Genomic DNA, 16395 nt, shown 5'->3' with positions numbered 1-16395 from the left:
AGGAGCTCAAAAATACACTATTGATGATACAGCTCAGAGTCAGGCAATGAGCAAAAATCCAGAGATATTTTGAGGTCACAAAAAGAATTTTAATGCTAGCTAGTAAGGAAATTATTTCTCAGTGCTCATCAAAAACATGGCTTTCCCACTCAAGTTTATTTGTAACTTGGATAGAACTACCATCTCACTTTATCAGTGCTATCAAATGTTAACAGTAACACCAAGGAGAGTGAAGCAGTATACAATAGGAATATATATGTATGATGAATATCTACATATATATTCCTATACACACATATATACACACACACATACACACACACACACAAGTATATACATATATGGATAGTTTACATTTCCTGGCCAGTGTTCAGAAAAACTAAAATAAAAAAGAAACAAACACAAATATAATTTTATTTTGTCTTAGGAAAAGTATACGTTTATATATATATACACATGCACATACATATAATGCCTACATGCATATTAATATATATGTATGTATGTACATTCACTTTATCATATGCTACATCTGATTGATTTTTTCAGACGATAATTCAGGTTTGATCTTTGTTCCCGGCTGTGTCTACTGTGTTTTCTCTCAACTGTCAAGTTACATTTTATCAACACTTTGGAAAGTGGGTCAAGCCAACACAGGATGAAAAGGTAAACTTCAGGAGGCTAAAATCACTAGTGATGCAGGTGGCAATTTGGGAGTTGTCGACTTCCTTTCCCTTTCCCCCAGCACTGTGGACCATGAGAGTGGTCTGAGAGCATCACCATGGGACTCCCTCTCACTCATAGAGGTGCAAACCAAACAGCTGGGGCTGGAAGTCCTGCAGGGAACTCAGCACTAGGGTGGCCTTTCTGGTCAGGTCTCGGCTCAAGTTTCCATCTGGAACCATGACCACCTGCAACCCGGCGCCAGTGCTGCCTCCACCCCGTTGGGCGCATCTTCAAAGACAAGGCACTCCTCCACGAGAGGAGGTGGAGAGAACCTCTTGGCACACGCCAGGAAAACTGCAGGATCGGGCTTGCAGCTCTACACTTCGGGGTCGTCTCCCAGCAAGATGTGATAGAACAGGAGTTCCTTGTGCCTGCTCGTCTCCACCTCGAAGGATGCGGACTCTGAGTTGGTGGCCACGGCAAGGGGATGTTGTGTTTCCGCAGGTGGAGGATGAGTTTCTCAGCCCCTGGCCAGAGCGCCGCGGTGGCGAACACGTCCCTCAGCCTGGCTTGGCTCTCTTCCATCAGCTCCTCCTTGGACATTAGGAGCCGCAAGACGCCCACGACCTCCTGCGCCGCCTCCAATGCCTTCTTACCCATGACCTCGGGCTTCACATCCCAGGTGTATTCCTTTTCATAGCTATCACATATGTCTTGAAACATCGCTGAACGGATCCCTTCAGTATTCAGAAGCAGGCTGTCCATGTTGAAACGGAGGATCGTGGGGGACCGCAGGGGTGCCGCCATGATGCCTCTGCCTTGGCCTGCGTAGTGGCAACCAGAGGGTGCGCGTGCACCCGCCCACCACGCGCACGCGCACTATGGGTGCCCGCAAAGGACTTCTAAGTGGGCTCCCGCAAATCAGTGTCACTTGCTAGACTGTCTTTTAAAAAAATCTATAACTTTGGGGGAAAAAGATGTATAAGGGGCCTCCTGTGATCAGCTGGTGCCTCAGCCCTGGAAATTATGGGGGTGATGTCTATGTGTGTCTGTCTGTTGGGGTGTGTGTATGTGTGTAGGTGTGTGTGTATGTGTGTGTGTGAATGTCTGTCTCCCTGGGGTGAGACTCTGGATGTGGGGATTTGGGGGCATCTGTGTGAGTGGGTCTGTGTCTGGGCACACACATGTGTCTGTGAGTGGTGTGGCCAGAGGCCTGATGAAGCCAGTGCTCCCCAAGCCATGGGGCCCTGGCAGGTATGCCCCATCCCAACCTGGCCCAGGCCCATGCCACAGAGGAGGAGGGCCCCTATTGCTTTGTCCCGGATGCCAGGGCCTTCCCCTTGTCCCTATGAGCTCTAATCCCATCACTCATTGTCTCCCCAGCTCTGGGACAATGGCAGCTTTGAGGGAGGCCTGGCAGGTTCAGACGCCAGGGTAATCTATGGGCTCCTGATGCCTGGCCTTGGGCATGCCAGAGGCACCTCTGTCCCCAACCCCACCCTTGGATGTTCCCACGGCACACGGCTACCTAAAGCCTTGCTGCCACCCTCTCCAGGCCCAGTGTGCTGATGGGAAAGCCAAGGCACCAGCTGTTAGGGTTTGAAGGCCTGGCTTCTTGCCAGGCCTTGAACAAGCCACAGCTCCTTTCTGAACCTCAGTTTACTCATCTTTACAATGAGGAAGGGGTTGGATGCTCTGATCTCTAATCTGACTTCAACAGTCTTTGAGTGGTCAGTTCCTCCAGATTTACCCTGAGCAGAAAATGCAGGCTGGACTGACAAGGGAGCCCTATTCCATGACCCCACTTTCTGGGGAGGCAATGATAGGAGGTCTGCTGGGCCCTAGTCACCTCCCGGACTCCTCCAACCCAGATAAGGAAGTGGAGGCCCAGAGAGATGAAGCGACCTGCCCAAGGGCACGTGGCACACAAGGAGCTGGGCTTGAACCCTGTCTTCTGGGTCCGAGTCTCTTCCCCGCTCCTTCACACCACACCACACTCTGCAGTGGAATGCAGTGTCCTTCTTTCAAGAAACTGAGGCTCAATACCACAGAGTGAGAAGGGAGCAGATCCTGGGCTCACAGTTGTTGACCCCCAGGGACCTTCCAGACAGCCTCACCCTGGGAAAATGAAGACAACACAAAGTTCCCCGTACCTGTGTTCATACGGGGCAGGCCAGAAACTAGGTAGCATTTTTCCACCTTGTCTTCTCCTTTCCCAGCCCACTCCCAGCTCAAGTAGCTTGGTGAGGCCTCCCAGGTCTGTCACCACCAGCTGCACCTTTGGCTCCCCTCCCTTGATGCCCTAAAGTTCATTTCCAGGATACCTGTCCTCATGGCCATACCAATTAGGTGAGGGTGGCCACCTTTAATATGAGCCCATTTTGTAGAATAAATAGAGCCATTCTGTGGCTCTGTGAATTAAGTCACTCAATTGTGAGTGACAGAGCCAGAATTTGGACCCAGGAATTTTGGCTCCAGAGCCTTCACTCTAGGAACTCATGCCCAGAGGTAGCTCTTCTCATCAAGCCGTCCCCTGCTCGAATCCCTCCCTTGGCTCCCCGTAACCCTCACCAGGGCTCTCAAAAGGGCTGCACATCACGTTGCCTTGGGAGCTTGTTAAACGTCCCCCTAGGCCCTCATCTGTGGAGTCAGTGTTGCCAAAGGTGAGGCCCAGAGATACGTATTTTAATGAATCCCTTCCTGTGGGCAGGCTTAATCTCTGACCTGGCTTTGGTGAATGACAGAATATGGGAATGCCTGGGGAGCTTACTGGGGCATCAGAGTCCCTTGTGGGGTGGGGAATCAGGAAGGAGGAGGAGAGACAAGGCAGGCCAGAAACTAGGTAGCATTTTCCCTCTTCCGAGAGGCTAGGCTGGGCAGTGGTTAAGACGATGAGTGTTAGACAGTCTGGCTGGACTCCTGTGTGACATCTGGCAAGCTGCTTACCCTTGCTGAGCCTTGGCTCCTTGAGTGTAAGAAGAGGAAAAATAACGGCACTGACCTCACTGGATCTTTTTGGTGACTAGAGGTTCTCCCATACAGCAGGTGCCTTGTACCCCATATGTGCTCAATAAATGCTAGTGTTAGCTTTCTTTCCTCTTTCTTTAAACAAATGCCTTAAAAACACAGGGGATACCCAGTCTGGATGAGGCTGTGAGGTAGCAGCACTGACCATGTGCAATGGCATGATGCTTGGGGGAACTGTGGCCATAGTGAGAACAGCTAAACGTGCACGTGCATGCTGTGCTCCAGCAATTCCACTCCTTGCTGTTTACCCAAAAGAAATGAAGAATAAAACTACATGTCTGGGCAGGGTGGCTCACACCTATAATCCCAGCACTTTGAGAGGCTGAGGTGCGAGGATCACTTGAGATCAGGAGTTTGAGACCAGTCTAGCCAACATAGCAAAACTCCATCTCTACTAAACAAAAATTAGCCCAGTGTGGTGGCACGTGCCCGTGATTCCAGCCACTCGGGAGGCTGAGGCAGGAGAATCACTTGAGCCCAGGAGGCGGAGATTGCAGTGAGCTATCACACCATTGCAGTCTGGCCTGGTTGCAGAGCAAGACTCTAACTCAAAAAAGGAAAACAAGAGTGTTCGCAGCAGCTTCATTCATAATAGCCAACACCTGGAAAACGCAGGCGCCTCTGAGCAGGAGAACGAATGAACGAACTGTGGGGATTCACACAGTGGGGCAGCACATAGCAGGAAGAAGCAGTCACTGTCTCACACAGTGGGGTCGGGGAAGCCGCACACATAGAGCACACTGCAATTGCACTTAGTGACCCTCAGGAACGCGCTGGACAGCCCTGGGTTAGCGGTCAGGACAGTGGTCACTGCCGGGCAGGCAGTGACTTGGAGGGGATGGACATAAAGAGGGCTTTGAGAGGGCTCCATTTGTAAAAATTCATCACGCTGTATGCTTGTGATCTGTGCTCTTTTTTGGGACATATTTTAGATTTCAATAAAAAGTTTATTTTTAAACAAAGTGTGGTGTGATTGAGTAAGCTGGCCCAGGGCCTAAAGCCATCAGAATGAACATTGTAGGGTGTGGGGTTTAGAGATGATTGAGGTAAACCAGGTAAATGCCATCCTTCTTCCCTAGCTCAGCAGGCAGAGGTTCAGGGCTCCGTGCAGGAGGCAGACAGCGACAGCTTGGCATGTCACAGTTTCTGAGAGGGGAAATCCCAGGGGACTGTGGGAGCTCAGAGGCGACACCTCACGCAGCTTGGGGCTCATGAAGGCTTCCTGGAGGAAGTGGTGCCTGAGCTGGTGCTGTCAGAAGAGTTGCAAATGAAGGCCAAAGTCTGTAAATCCATACAGTGGCTTCCAGGGCCTCATCACACACCGTTGGCCCCAAGTCGCTCACTCCCAAGCATACTGCCCCCCTGCTGTTCCTGGAACACCCCCTAGGCCTTTGTGTGGGGTCCCTCTGGTCAGTAGGCCCTTCCCAGACAGCCATCTGACCCCTTCCCTCTTCTCCTTCAGGTCTAAAGTCACCCCTGACCACCCTATTGAAAACGGTACCCACTCCCCACACTCCTGAGCCCCTTCCCTGCATTATTTTTGTCGTTAGCTTCCAACTTAGTATTTTTCTTTTTTTGAGACGGTCTCGCTCTGTTGCCTAGGCTGGAGTACAGCGGCACGATCTCGGCTCCTCCGCCTCCCAGGTGCAAGCGATTCTCCTGCCTCAGCCTCCTGAGTAGCTGGGATTACAAGCTTGAGCCACCACACCTGGCTAATTTTTGTATTTTTAATAGGGGTTTCACCATGTTGGCCAGGCTGGTCTCGAACTCCTGACCTAAGGTGATCCACCTGCCTCGGCCTCCCAAAGTGCTGGGATTCCAGGCGTGAGCCACCGCGCCCTGCCCTGACTTACTGTATTATGTGCTTGTCTCTTGAAGAGCTGTGCTGTCCAATACGACAGCCAATAGCCACACAAGGCAATGGCTTAAAATGCGACAAGTCCAAATCCTGGTGTGCTGTAAGCAGATTTTGAAAACTTAGTATAAGAAAAAGAAAGTAAAGTACCCCATTCATCATTTTCTGTTGGTTATATGTTAAATGAGAATATTTTGGATTTGGTAGGGGTAAATAAACTAGAATATTATAATTAATTTCACCTGTTTCTTTTTACCTTTCAAAAAATGTGGCTACTAGAAAGTTTTCAGTTGCATCGCATTTTCACCGGTCGGCTCCTTCGGGGCAGGGGACTTTGTCTCTTATTTACTTCGATCTCCCCAGCATCTAGAGAGGGTGGGTGCCTCACAAATGCCTGCGGCGGAGTGAATGAATGGATCCATTTCTCGTCGCTGTCATCTGGACCAGCCTCAGAAAGGGGACAAAGCTCTGGAATTCTGTGGATACTGAGCCTTGGGAGGTGGGGGTGGAGTTGATGCCTCTCCCCCGAGTCTGCCCAGAGTCCCTGTCTCCAGATCCATAGTCCTCTCCAAGTGAGGCCTGGGGTGGGGGTGGGGGCGCGTGGAAGACCCAGCAGATTTCAATCCTCCCTTCCTTCCCTCCCTAGGCCTTCACTGGGGAAGGGGCAGGGGAGGCAGAGGGGATTCTGTGTCATAAGCGTGGCTCTTGGGGAGCCTTGGAGGGAGCCCAGTAGGTGGCTGAATGGGTGGGTGGCAGGGCCCCACCTCTCAGCGCTGGCTCTGAGGGAGGTGGCCGTGTGTGCGGCCCCCATGCCTCCGCCCCCGCTCCTGGGCACTGACCCCAGTCCCCTCACTCCCCTCCAAGAAGGCAGGCTCAGCCCAGGCCCCTGGGGAAAACCGCAATTTGCTTCTGACATGACATATTGACAGGTTTCTGGCGGCGGTGGCCCCTTTGTGTCCGCAGAGCTGTGTGGCATATAAGGGCCACCCCTCGGCTTGGGTGGGTGGAGGAACCGACAGGAGGCCGGGAGCCCCCACCTGTCCCTTGTGGAGCTGCAGGAGCAAGGGTAAGGCAGCCTGAGGCAGCCCCGGGCTCGTCCTGATGCCCGGCATTGACCCCACCACCTTCCACCCTCCTGTATGGATGGCAGGCACAGAAAGAACTCGTCCTAGGTGGATACTGAGGGTACCAAGAGGGTGGACGAAGAGAAAACTGTGTTACAGATGTGGGACCCAGAGACGAGCCAAGACTTGTATACATTCACGGCAAGAGGGTGGGCTGGGGCTCCCTGTCCATAGGATGACCTTAGGGAGGGGGTTCCAGGGGGGCCCATTTTTCTCTTGGTGAGTGACGTACTGCTGAATTTATCCCCCGCTCCCACAGCAGACACCTCTTCTGTCACACAACCACGCACAGAGACCCTAGACACAGTCCCTGCCTTCCTGGAGCTTACAGGAAGAGAAATGAGAAAGATAGACTCATAACTGCAAATGGAGATCAGCACCTTAGAGTAAATATCCCGGGTGACGTTCAGTGACAGATGATTTCTTTAGACAAAGTGAAGGAGGGAAGCCTCTCCAGGGAAGCAACACTAATCCAGAACCTGAATGATAAGGAGTCACCCATGCAAAGAACCAGGGAGGAGGCTTCCTAACAAGGAACCGCCTGTGCAAAGGCCCTGGGGTAGGAAGGGGCCTGGCCTGTTTAAGGTCAAGGAGGTCAAAGAGGCAGGCAGGGATTTTGTGGGTAATGGCAAGAAGCTTGGGTTCCGCCCCAGGGCAGTGGGGAGCCAGTGAAGGGTTTAAGCAGGAGTGATGATTGGGTGGGCAAATAGGAAACTCCTTAAAGAAAAATCCCACTCTCTGAACTTAGCAGATTAGCCATGCCCCCACCTGCCACCCCATTCCCTTTTCAACAAGATTTGGGGGGCGGTGGGGGAAGGAGAAAGACAGGACACGTTGTCTAAGTGCTGGGTGTCCCCAGTCAGCTAGGCCCTTCTGAAACAGCTTCATGAGCCAGTAGGAGGCAGGTCCCGGAAACAGAGCTCCCATCCTGCTGTCCTGGATGCAGAAGTCCCTCTGTCTACAGCTGTCACTTCGGACACCCGGCCAGACTCACTGGGCCACTGAGGACTATGACTTTTAAGTCAGATGCACTCAGGCTTGAACTCTGACTGTCTCTGACTAGTTCTGTGGCAGCGGTCTAGTGCCCTGCCCCTTTCAGCCTCAGTTTTCCCATCTGAGGAACGGAACCCAATGAGGGAGAGGCTTGGAAAGAGCCTTGGAGACAAGCTCATTGGCAGCCGCACCGCGCCACCTATGTGTTAGCCCTGCTTGCATTTGGGAGGAGGCTTTCCTGAGAGTGAAGCTGGATTTGGGCTGTGCCAGGTGGGCAGGGAGGGGGAAGGGTGGTGATGGGAACAGAGAGGGGAAAGCCTTGGGCAGGAGGAGTGTCTCAGAGTTCTCCTTCTGCCTCTTATAGGTTGGCAGCCAGCCATGCTGGGCCTGTGGTCCCTGCTTCTGTTCTGCGGCCTGGCGACTCCATGCCAGGGGCTGCTAGAGACAGTGGGCACGCTCGCTCGGATTGACAAGGATGAGCTCGGCAAAGGTGAGCCCCAGGTGGGCAGTCTGTGAGGGGGCTGCTGCGATGTCAATGACTCAATCTACGGGCTTAGAGCGTCTGCTTTAAGAGCAGATAAGAGCAGGCTGTGAATCCCAGCTGCTTAGAGGGCACGTTCACCTGGGAGCAGCTGTGCATGAGCGAAGGTTCCCTCGCAGGCCTGAATGGGTGACGAATTCCCTCGCCTGGGAGGTGGACTGGGTGACACAGGCTGAGGCTGTGTGGGGACTTCGTGTGGCTCAGGGACAGGGACGGGAGGAGGCTGAGGAGGTCAAGAAGAGGGTGCTAGCTAGGCCAGGGTCTCCGCCTCACACCACTAGGGTAGGAGAACTCGACTTGGCATTTGGTACTACAGAGCCCAATGGCTCGTGGTGACAGTCTCAGGGATGGAGTAGATGGGTCATGCACAGGAAATGCTTCAGGGAGGCCCCCTGGCCTGCCCCTACTTCCACAGGGCCGTCCCTCCATCCTGCCCTTCGCACGGTCTGCAGAGTCAGGCCTGGAATGCCCAAGAGAGAAGCAGGGGCCATCTCCTCCAGCTTGATCGAGCCTGGTGGCTACAAGGTCCCCCTTCGTTGCCTTCCCTTTCAGTGCTACAGGATCAGGAGCCACATTACACTATTGGCCCCAACCCCATTTGCTGTGTGACTTTGGGCAAGTCTCTGCCCCTCTCTGAGCCTTAGTTTCCCCCCCTGGCAAAATGAAGGGATTGTCATGAGATTTGCTCATTCATTCTACAAACACTTACCACGTACCTCCGATGTGTGCCAGGCAGGGAGGGTGGCACAGGCCCTGCGGGAGGAGCAAGAGGCTGTTATGGCTTAGTGAGTTCCACCATTTGAGTGTAACCTCTGGGTTAATTCCATTTTAAAAAAGAAACCTACTCAATCTCAGAGGAAGGAGGCAGCTGCCACGGTCCTGGGGAGAAGGTTGGAGTTTCTAGTACCTCCCTGCTTCCACTCCCTCTGCAGCCATCCAGAACTCACTGGTCGGGGGACCCATTCTGCAGAATGTGCTGGGATCTGTCACAGCTGTGAACCAGGGCCTCCTGGGCTCAGGAGGGCTGCTTGGAGGAGGCGGCTTGCTGGGCCATGGAGGGATTTTTGGCATTGTCGAGAAGCTCTCTGGGTGAGTCCCCTCATGGGGGCCTTTCAGCTGCCCGCCGGCTGCATGTGCACAGGAAGACTTGGCTCTGGGTCTGGGAATGGAGGAGAGATTGGCTATTTTTAATTTGTCTGACAGGCAGAGAGGGTGGTGTGGGAGACTGGTGATCCAGGTCTAAAAACGATGACTCTACTGCATGCCTGGCAGGACAAGAATGGCAGAATGCCACTGTGGCTGAGCGCTCTCAACACTGGTTACTCACTGTGTGACTTTGGGCAAGTTGCTTAGACTCTCTGGGCTAATCTAGCTATCTGCATGGCTCCCTCTCTCAACTTTCCCGGGCGTCCATTCAAAAGAGGTCTGCCCCGATTAGCCCTTTCTTAGCCCCGCCATACATTTTACAGGTTTGTTTTTTTGTCTCCTTTGCTAGATTATAAACCCCAGGAGGGGTAAGATTTTTGTTTGGCTTGTTCACTGCTGTGTCCCCAGGATCATAAGTAGGGACACAGTGGATGCTCAAAAAGTATTGTTTGTTTGTTTGTTTGTTGTTTTGAGACAGTGTCTTACTCTGTCACTCAGGCTGGAGTGCAGTGGTGCAATCTCGGCTCACTGCAACCTCTGCCTCCTGGGTTTAATTGATTCTCCTGCCTCAGCCTCCCGAGTAGCTGAGGCACCCACCACCTGCCGGGCTAATTTTTATAGTTTTAGTAGAGATGGGGTTACATCATGTTGGCCAGGGTGGTCTTGAACTCCTTAGGTGATCTGCCTGCCTCAGCCTCCCAAAGTGCTGGGATTACAGGCATGAGCCACCATGTCTGGCCTCAAAAAATAGTTTTGAATAGATGAATGAACAGCATCACATTATAGCTAATACGTATTAACTCAACGACCACCTATTCAGGGTTTTCTGTGTGTCTGGCCTGTGCATTGGAAATGAATTATCTCACTGAGCCCAGAGGTAGGACTATATTGAAGTGCATTCACATGTGAGGACATAGAGGCTCCTGGCAGTGAAGTGACCCCGCCAAGCACACCCAGCTAGGGGAGGAGGGGGGAATGTGTCTGTGTGTTTCATCACAGCCCATGCTGCCTGGCCTGGTCCAGCGGAAACCAGTCTATGGTTGGCAGGCAAATTAGGGGAAGGTCAAACGACAGGGCCCAGGAAAGGCTGAAGCCCAGCATAGGGAGCAGGGTCACTGGACAGGAGGCAATGGAGTGCCGGGAGCAGAAGGGCGGACGGGTGTTCACTTCCCAAAACAGAACATGGTGTCTGGAAGGCGGGCTGGTAAATGCTGCTGCTCGAGGTTCACGATGTGTCATTCTGCGGTCAGTGTTGTCAACGTCCCCATTTTACAGATGGGGAAACTGAGGCACAGAGCAGCAATGTGACTTGCCCAAGGCCATCCAGTCAGTTAGTGGCAGAGCTGGAGTTTGAACCATCTGCCTTTTACGTGGTGGCCAGGACAGTGAGTTAATCCGTGGCAAGCAGCTGAAATAGAGCCAGGCACACAGCAAGTGTTGCATAGATACTATTATTAATACAATCTTCATTCTCCTCCACTGTGGAATCCCCCTTCTCAGTGAGGGTGGAGCCTCAGACATGAACCTGGCATTGTCCGTGCCTTGAAGAGCCCCTCATAGGTGGTAGAACCTGACAGCGAAGGTCCATGAGCTCAGGGTGGTGATGGAGGTGGCCCAGGCAGGGTGGGACAGCCGCTTAGAGGGCATCTGCCCAAGGCAGAAATCCGGGATGGAAGGCTTCTTGGAGGAGTGGATGTGAACTGGGAGGAGTCAGCAAGCAGAAGAGGGAGCAGCGTGGGAGGAGGCTCCAGACGGGGGAGTGGCCTGGGCAAAGACCCGGAGCTCAGAGAGCAATGACTGTGAGGGGCTGTGCTTGAGAACTCACCTGCGCTGCATTTGTGTGAGCGTGTGGGGTGTAGCAGGGGACAGCGTCACGGCCAGAAACCAAACCAGGGCTGAGACTGTGGGGACAGGGTGGGGAAAAACTTTAATTCCTCGAGCCTCCAGGGGGGATGATGATAGGACATTCGTTGAGCACACACTGTACCAGGTTCTGCACTGGAATTATCTCACTTGTCTTTGCAGCACCCCTGTGAGGTAGGAACTAGTATGGCCCCACTTTACAGATAAGAAAACTGAGGCCCAGAGAGGTGAAGTATTAGCAGCGAGGCCAAGGGCTCGCAGTTGGCTCTGTGGGTTTGAGGTGAGATGGGGACACCACTAAGAGCCACTTTGGACGCCTCCTGGTCTGGGATGGTGCAGGCACGGGGGATGTCTGGAGTGAGCAACGCTCTCCCTGACTCCCATCCCAGTCTGAAGATTCAGGAGCTCACGCTGCCGAAGGTGTCGCTGAAGCTGCTGCCGGGGTTTGGGGTGCAGCTGAACCTGCACACCAAAGTGGGCATGCATTGCTCTGGGTGAGTGTGCCCTGTCAACCTCTACCCTCCTGCTTCGAATCCCAACCCTGCCCTGCTGGAGACTCCTACCCTGTTGTGCCCCCACTCCCACCCTCTGAACCCCCCATTTCCTTTCACCCTACTTCCTTCCTAAGGGTCTGCCAATCCTACTGTTTCCCCCTGGATTCCATGCCATTACCCTTCCCCAGGGACTTCCATTTGTCTCCTCCTGCAGTCCCAGACCCCACCGCCCAGGCTCACCGGAGAGGGCGGGGGAAGAGGATTCAGGGAAATGCAAAATGAGACAGGGAGGCAGAGGCTGAGAAGAGGACATGGGGCCTAGGCCACTTGCAGGGCCACCCCACCCGCCTCTACTCAGGACCCGTCCGACCCTGGTGGGTGGGGCCTGGCTGCCTGGCCACGCCCCCAGGGTCCTTTCTCGCAGCCCCCTTGGGGGCCTCCTGCAGCTGGCGGCGGAGGTGAACGTGTCGTCGCGGGTGGCGCTGGGCATGAGCTCGCGGGGCACGCCCATCCTTACCCTCAGGCGCTGCAGCACGCTCCTGGGCCATATCAGCCTGTTCTCGGGGTGAGTCTGCAGGCGCCAGCCCGCAACCCTGACCTGCTCGGGATCATTTCGCACGCACCCGAGTGTCTCCCGGGTCTCCCTGGAGTTGCCAGCTGCGTGGGCCTGAATTCATCCCACCCCTGCCTGCCCCGCCGGGTTCAACCCAATGTGCAGAAGACAGACTGAGCCCCACCCCGACAGGGAGTCCGGCTCAATCCACAGCTTGCAGCCACCCACTCCTGGGCATTCCCCTGGTCTGGTTGCCCGGACCCTGCCATTTTCGCTCTCCCAGATTGAGTGAGCTCGGGGTCGGCTGGGGTCCCTCCATCTGCGGGATTTCAGCCCCTGCTCTCAGCACATGAGAGACTCAACTCTGCCTCAGATTTGCTGTGTGACCTCATGGAGACCCACTGCTCATTCTGGGCCCTAGTGTCCCCACCTGTATATGTGCAGCTGGATGTGATGATTTGGAAGGCGCTGTGACCTCAGTCTCTCCCCAGGGGCTGTCCAGGTGGCACTCCCTACACCTTGTTGAATCATCACTTTTTTTTTTTTGAGATGGAGTCTTGCTCTATTGCCCAGGCTAGAGTGCAATATCTATGTATGATCTTGGCTCACTGCAAACTCCACCTCCCAGATTCAAGCAATTCTCCTGCCTCAGCCTCCCCAGTAGCTGATATTACAGGCGCCCACCACCACGCTAATTTTTGTATTTTTAGTAGAGATGGGGTTTCACCGTGTTGGCCAAGCTGGTCTTGAACTCCTGACCTCAAGTGATCCTCCTTCCTTGGCCTCCCAAAGTACTGGGATTGCAGGCATGAGTACCATGCTTGGCCTCTGAATCATCACTTTCATGGGACCATGGAGGCCCAGAGTTCTCCTCGCCCAGGGTCACACGCACAGATCCGGCAGGGATGGAGAAGGGCTGCTCTCTGGCTGGGTCCAAGGCCTCTGCCAGCACTCTGAGCCTTCCCCTGGCTGCCACCCACTCATGTCTCCCACTTCCGTTTCCACCTTCCAGGCCCAATCCCAGCCCCTGCCCCATCTTTGTTGGGTAACTCTGAGCAGTGGAGGCGTCATCAGGCAGCTCCATGTTAGCTCCCAGGAACAGGGTGACCGGCTTGCCCCTGTCTCCAGGAGGGCCCTAAGAACAGGATTCCATGCAAGGGCTTTGGGCTCCTTAAATTCCAGCGGTTTCATCCCATTCCTTGGGGATGGAGGGGCCCTGGGGAGGAGTGGAGCCCAGGATGGTGTTGGTGTCCTGTGGTTGGGGCTCTGTGGTTGCCACTCTGCACCCCCATGGCCTCCAAGGAGACCTGAGCCCATCTACATGCATTCATCCTCAGCCTGTCATTCATTCATTCTTCATTCATTCACCTAAGAAATACTTGTTGAACCCCCACTCTGGGGGCCCAATAACCATTGTTCTGGGCCTAAACGTCTCTTATCTACAAATGTTGGGGGGACAAAGGAGACAGACACTTACTGAGCATGGATTGTACAACGGCCACACACACACTGCCATATCACCTGGACGGCAGTAACTCTCTAAGGTGGGCATTGTACAGTTGGAGAAAATGAAGCCGTCCCCTTGGGTGCCCTGGGGAGGTAGAGCCAGGATTTAACTCAGATCTCGAAAGTCCCAGCCAATTCCACCCCTAAGAGAAGAGACAGGAGGGATCCGGAGCCCCCAGAGCCCCCTGCCAGCCCTGTCATCCAGGTGGAGCTGTCCCGCCTAGCAGCTGTACCCACATGTGTCTCTCTTTGCTCAGGCTGCTGCCTACACCGCTCTTTGCGGTCGTGGAACAGACACTCTTCAAGGTCCTTCCGGGATTGGTGAGTGCGGGGGCCATGGGCCAGCATGCCCTCCCCTGGTCTGGGCCTCTTTCCCTGCGGGGTTTTGGGTAAAGTTGGGCGCCAGGCGGGATTAGGCTGTACTTCCCTTCCACGCCCACCAGGTAATCCCATCCGGGCCGGCTGACGGGCCTACTGGGCGTGCCTGCTGGTCTGGGGGCGGCTGACACAACCCTTTCAGACTTTCAAGCCAGAGTGAGCGGTTCCAGGCGGCCTGGGTCCCCTGCTCCCAAATCGGAGGCTCCTTCCTACCCCGTGCTCTGTTTCTGCCATTTGCATTAGTACTGACTTTATGTTTTCCTTTAAATGATCACTTAATGGTTTTAAACTGAGCCCTCTGCTCGGCAATCGTGTCTAGGAAAACATGTACATCTATTCATACATACATCATAATTCAACACATTAAGATTAAAGGATGTCTCTCCATGGCCTGCCCCAGACCATCCTGTCCTCCACACTCAAGAGCTGCTCTGGCCCAAGCCCCATGTCACCGAGGGAGAGGGGAGGGCCACACAGACAGCAAAGGGCAGTCAGGCCTCCTGACCCCACGGCCTGGCTGGCTCTCCCTTGTACGTTCTTGTGAACGTGCGTGGGGGCGGCAGAGGAGCGGGAGCCTGGGGTTGGCAAAACTGCCCTGGGCTTGAGGAAGCCAATTTGAAAAAGAGGCTTAGCAGGAGGAGGGGCCCCTAGGCAGGACCATGCCAGGCAGCTTTCCACCAGGGGATGAGGGTGCATTTCAATTGCAGCCCCTGACTTGGCCTCTAGGGCAGTTGGCCAGCAGCTAGTTCTGTGTGACACAAAGAGGTTTTTAAATGAGCCTTCGTTGCCGGCATTCAGAGATTGAATTCTCGGAACAGTCCAGATTTCTGGCTTCTGTTGTGCAATTAACACCCCTGGCTGCCTGATACCTCCCTCCTGCAAGAGGAAAGTACCTTTCTCCACCCCCAGCACAGCCCCTCTGGTCTCCTCCTCTCATTTCTGTGACTTGCCTGATCCCAGAAGCCTTGGAGTTTGGGGCCCCTCACTTGACATGCGACAGCCCTCTTTTGTCTCTCTGCAAACAGCTGTGACCTGGGACAGGTCACCTTCTTCTCTGGTCTCAGCTGGAGAGTGAAGGGGCTAGAGTGGATCCTCTCTGAGGTTTCCACTCCAGCGAGTTATGGGACTCAGGTTCTGTGAGTCTGAGACTCGGATTCCCAAAGTTGAACCACTTGCTCCCTGTTCTCATAGCACAGGGGTTAGGAGTGAACAGGTGGTGATATGCCAGCCGGACACCCCAGATCCAGGCCTGACTCTCCGGGTGGAGGAGAGGAGGTGCCCCTCTGTGGGGTCTTGATCCTAGGCTTCTAATGCCCACCGAGGGTGGCAGGGGTTGGCCTATGACTTTTTAGGGAACCAAAGCCACTTCTTCCTCCTCGGGGGAAGGCCCTGTCCACATGCCCAAACCAGCCTCTGGAATGTGTCTCCCCCGGTCCCCAAGCCACCTTTGGGGATTTTCTAATGGGGCTCTTGTAACCAAGGGAAGCCAGCTTGCGGGCCCACTCAAACCTGTGACACCTCAAGCTCCAGCCCCTCCCCTGCCTCCCACCTGCGTGTCCCTGTTTCCACCTTCTGCCTTGCCTTGGTCGCCAGCACCACATAGCACCATAAAGCATTTAAAGAATAAGCAGCTGTCCCCGAAGCAGGCTCTTCTTTGTCCCATAACATTCGTCTCCCCGACACAGCTGTGTCCTGTGGTGGACAGTGTGCTGAGCGTGGTGAATGAGCTCCTGGGGGCTGTGCTGGGTAAGTCAGGGTTCAATGCCCTTCTCTTTGCCCCTTCTACCCCTCCTTATATGACCCCAGTGGGGTAGGGTACTAAGGGGAGCCAGAAGGGGCAGGATCCCGGGGTCTTCCAGTTCCTCCTCACACTGACAGGCTTTGAGGAGCCTCACGGAGGAGGCCTGGGCTGAGGCCACCTAGCGGGGCATGCAGACCCAGAGCCATCAGTTCTCTCCATGTTGGGAGCTGCAGACCAGCATTTATTGAGCACCTAGGGTGCACTTAGCACTCTCAGAAACAGGGAATGTTGGAAACAGATGCTCAGTGCTGCAAAGAAAAATCAGTACTGAGACAAAGGATCTTTCAGCAAGGTAATTTTACTTTCTGCAGAAAAGGTGCTCCTGTTAGCTGTCTTGCTACGAGAGTACAACAAACAAAGGAAAAGCATACGTATTTATCTTTTTTTTTTTTTTTGAGGCGGAGTTTTGCTCTTGTTACCCAGGCTGGAGTGCAATGGCACAATCTCG

The 16395-nt window shown here is 54.1% G+C and overlaps 1 protein-coding gene and 1 pseudogene across 1 annotated transcript in view; one reads left to right on the top strand and one right to left on the bottom strand.

The window, feature by feature from the left end:
- Nucleotides 1-794: 794 nt before the first annotated feature.
- Nucleotides 795-1473, bottom strand: LOC108291172 (annotated as a pseudogene).
- Nucleotides 1474-6557: 5084 nt separating this feature from the next.
- Nucleotides 6558-16395, top strand: part of BPIFB3 (BPI fold containing family B member 3) — a 20518-nt gene continuing 10680 nt past the window's right edge. The window contains exons 1-7 of the mRNA XM_017514343.2: nucleotides 6558-6614; nucleotides 8030-8155; nucleotides 9139-9295; nucleotides 11605-11709; nucleotides 12134-12274; nucleotides 14026-14089; nucleotides 15832-15892. Of these exons, the coding sequence (XP_017369832.1) occupies nucleotides 8044-8155; nucleotides 9139-9295; nucleotides 11605-11709; nucleotides 12134-12274; nucleotides 14026-14089; nucleotides 15832-15892 (640 nt within the window). The 5' untranslated portion in view covers nucleotides 6558-6614; nucleotides 8030-8043. The remainder of the gene's footprint in view (nucleotides 6615-8029; nucleotides 8156-9138; nucleotides 9296-11604; nucleotides 11710-12133; nucleotides 12275-14025; nucleotides 14090-15831; nucleotides 15893-16395) is intronic.

The sequence above is a fragment of the Cebus imitator genome, unplaced genomic scaffold (assembly GCF_001604975.1).
Source record: "Cebus imitator isolate Cc_AM_T3 unplaced genomic scaffold, Cebus_imitator-1.0 Scaffold18, whole genome shotgun sequence".
Taxonomy (NCBI): Eukaryota; Metazoa; Chordata; class Mammalia; order Primates; family Cebidae; genus Cebus; species Cebus imitator.
Note: the sequence above shows the minus strand (reverse complement) of the source record. Positions and strands in the feature narration are given on the sequence as shown.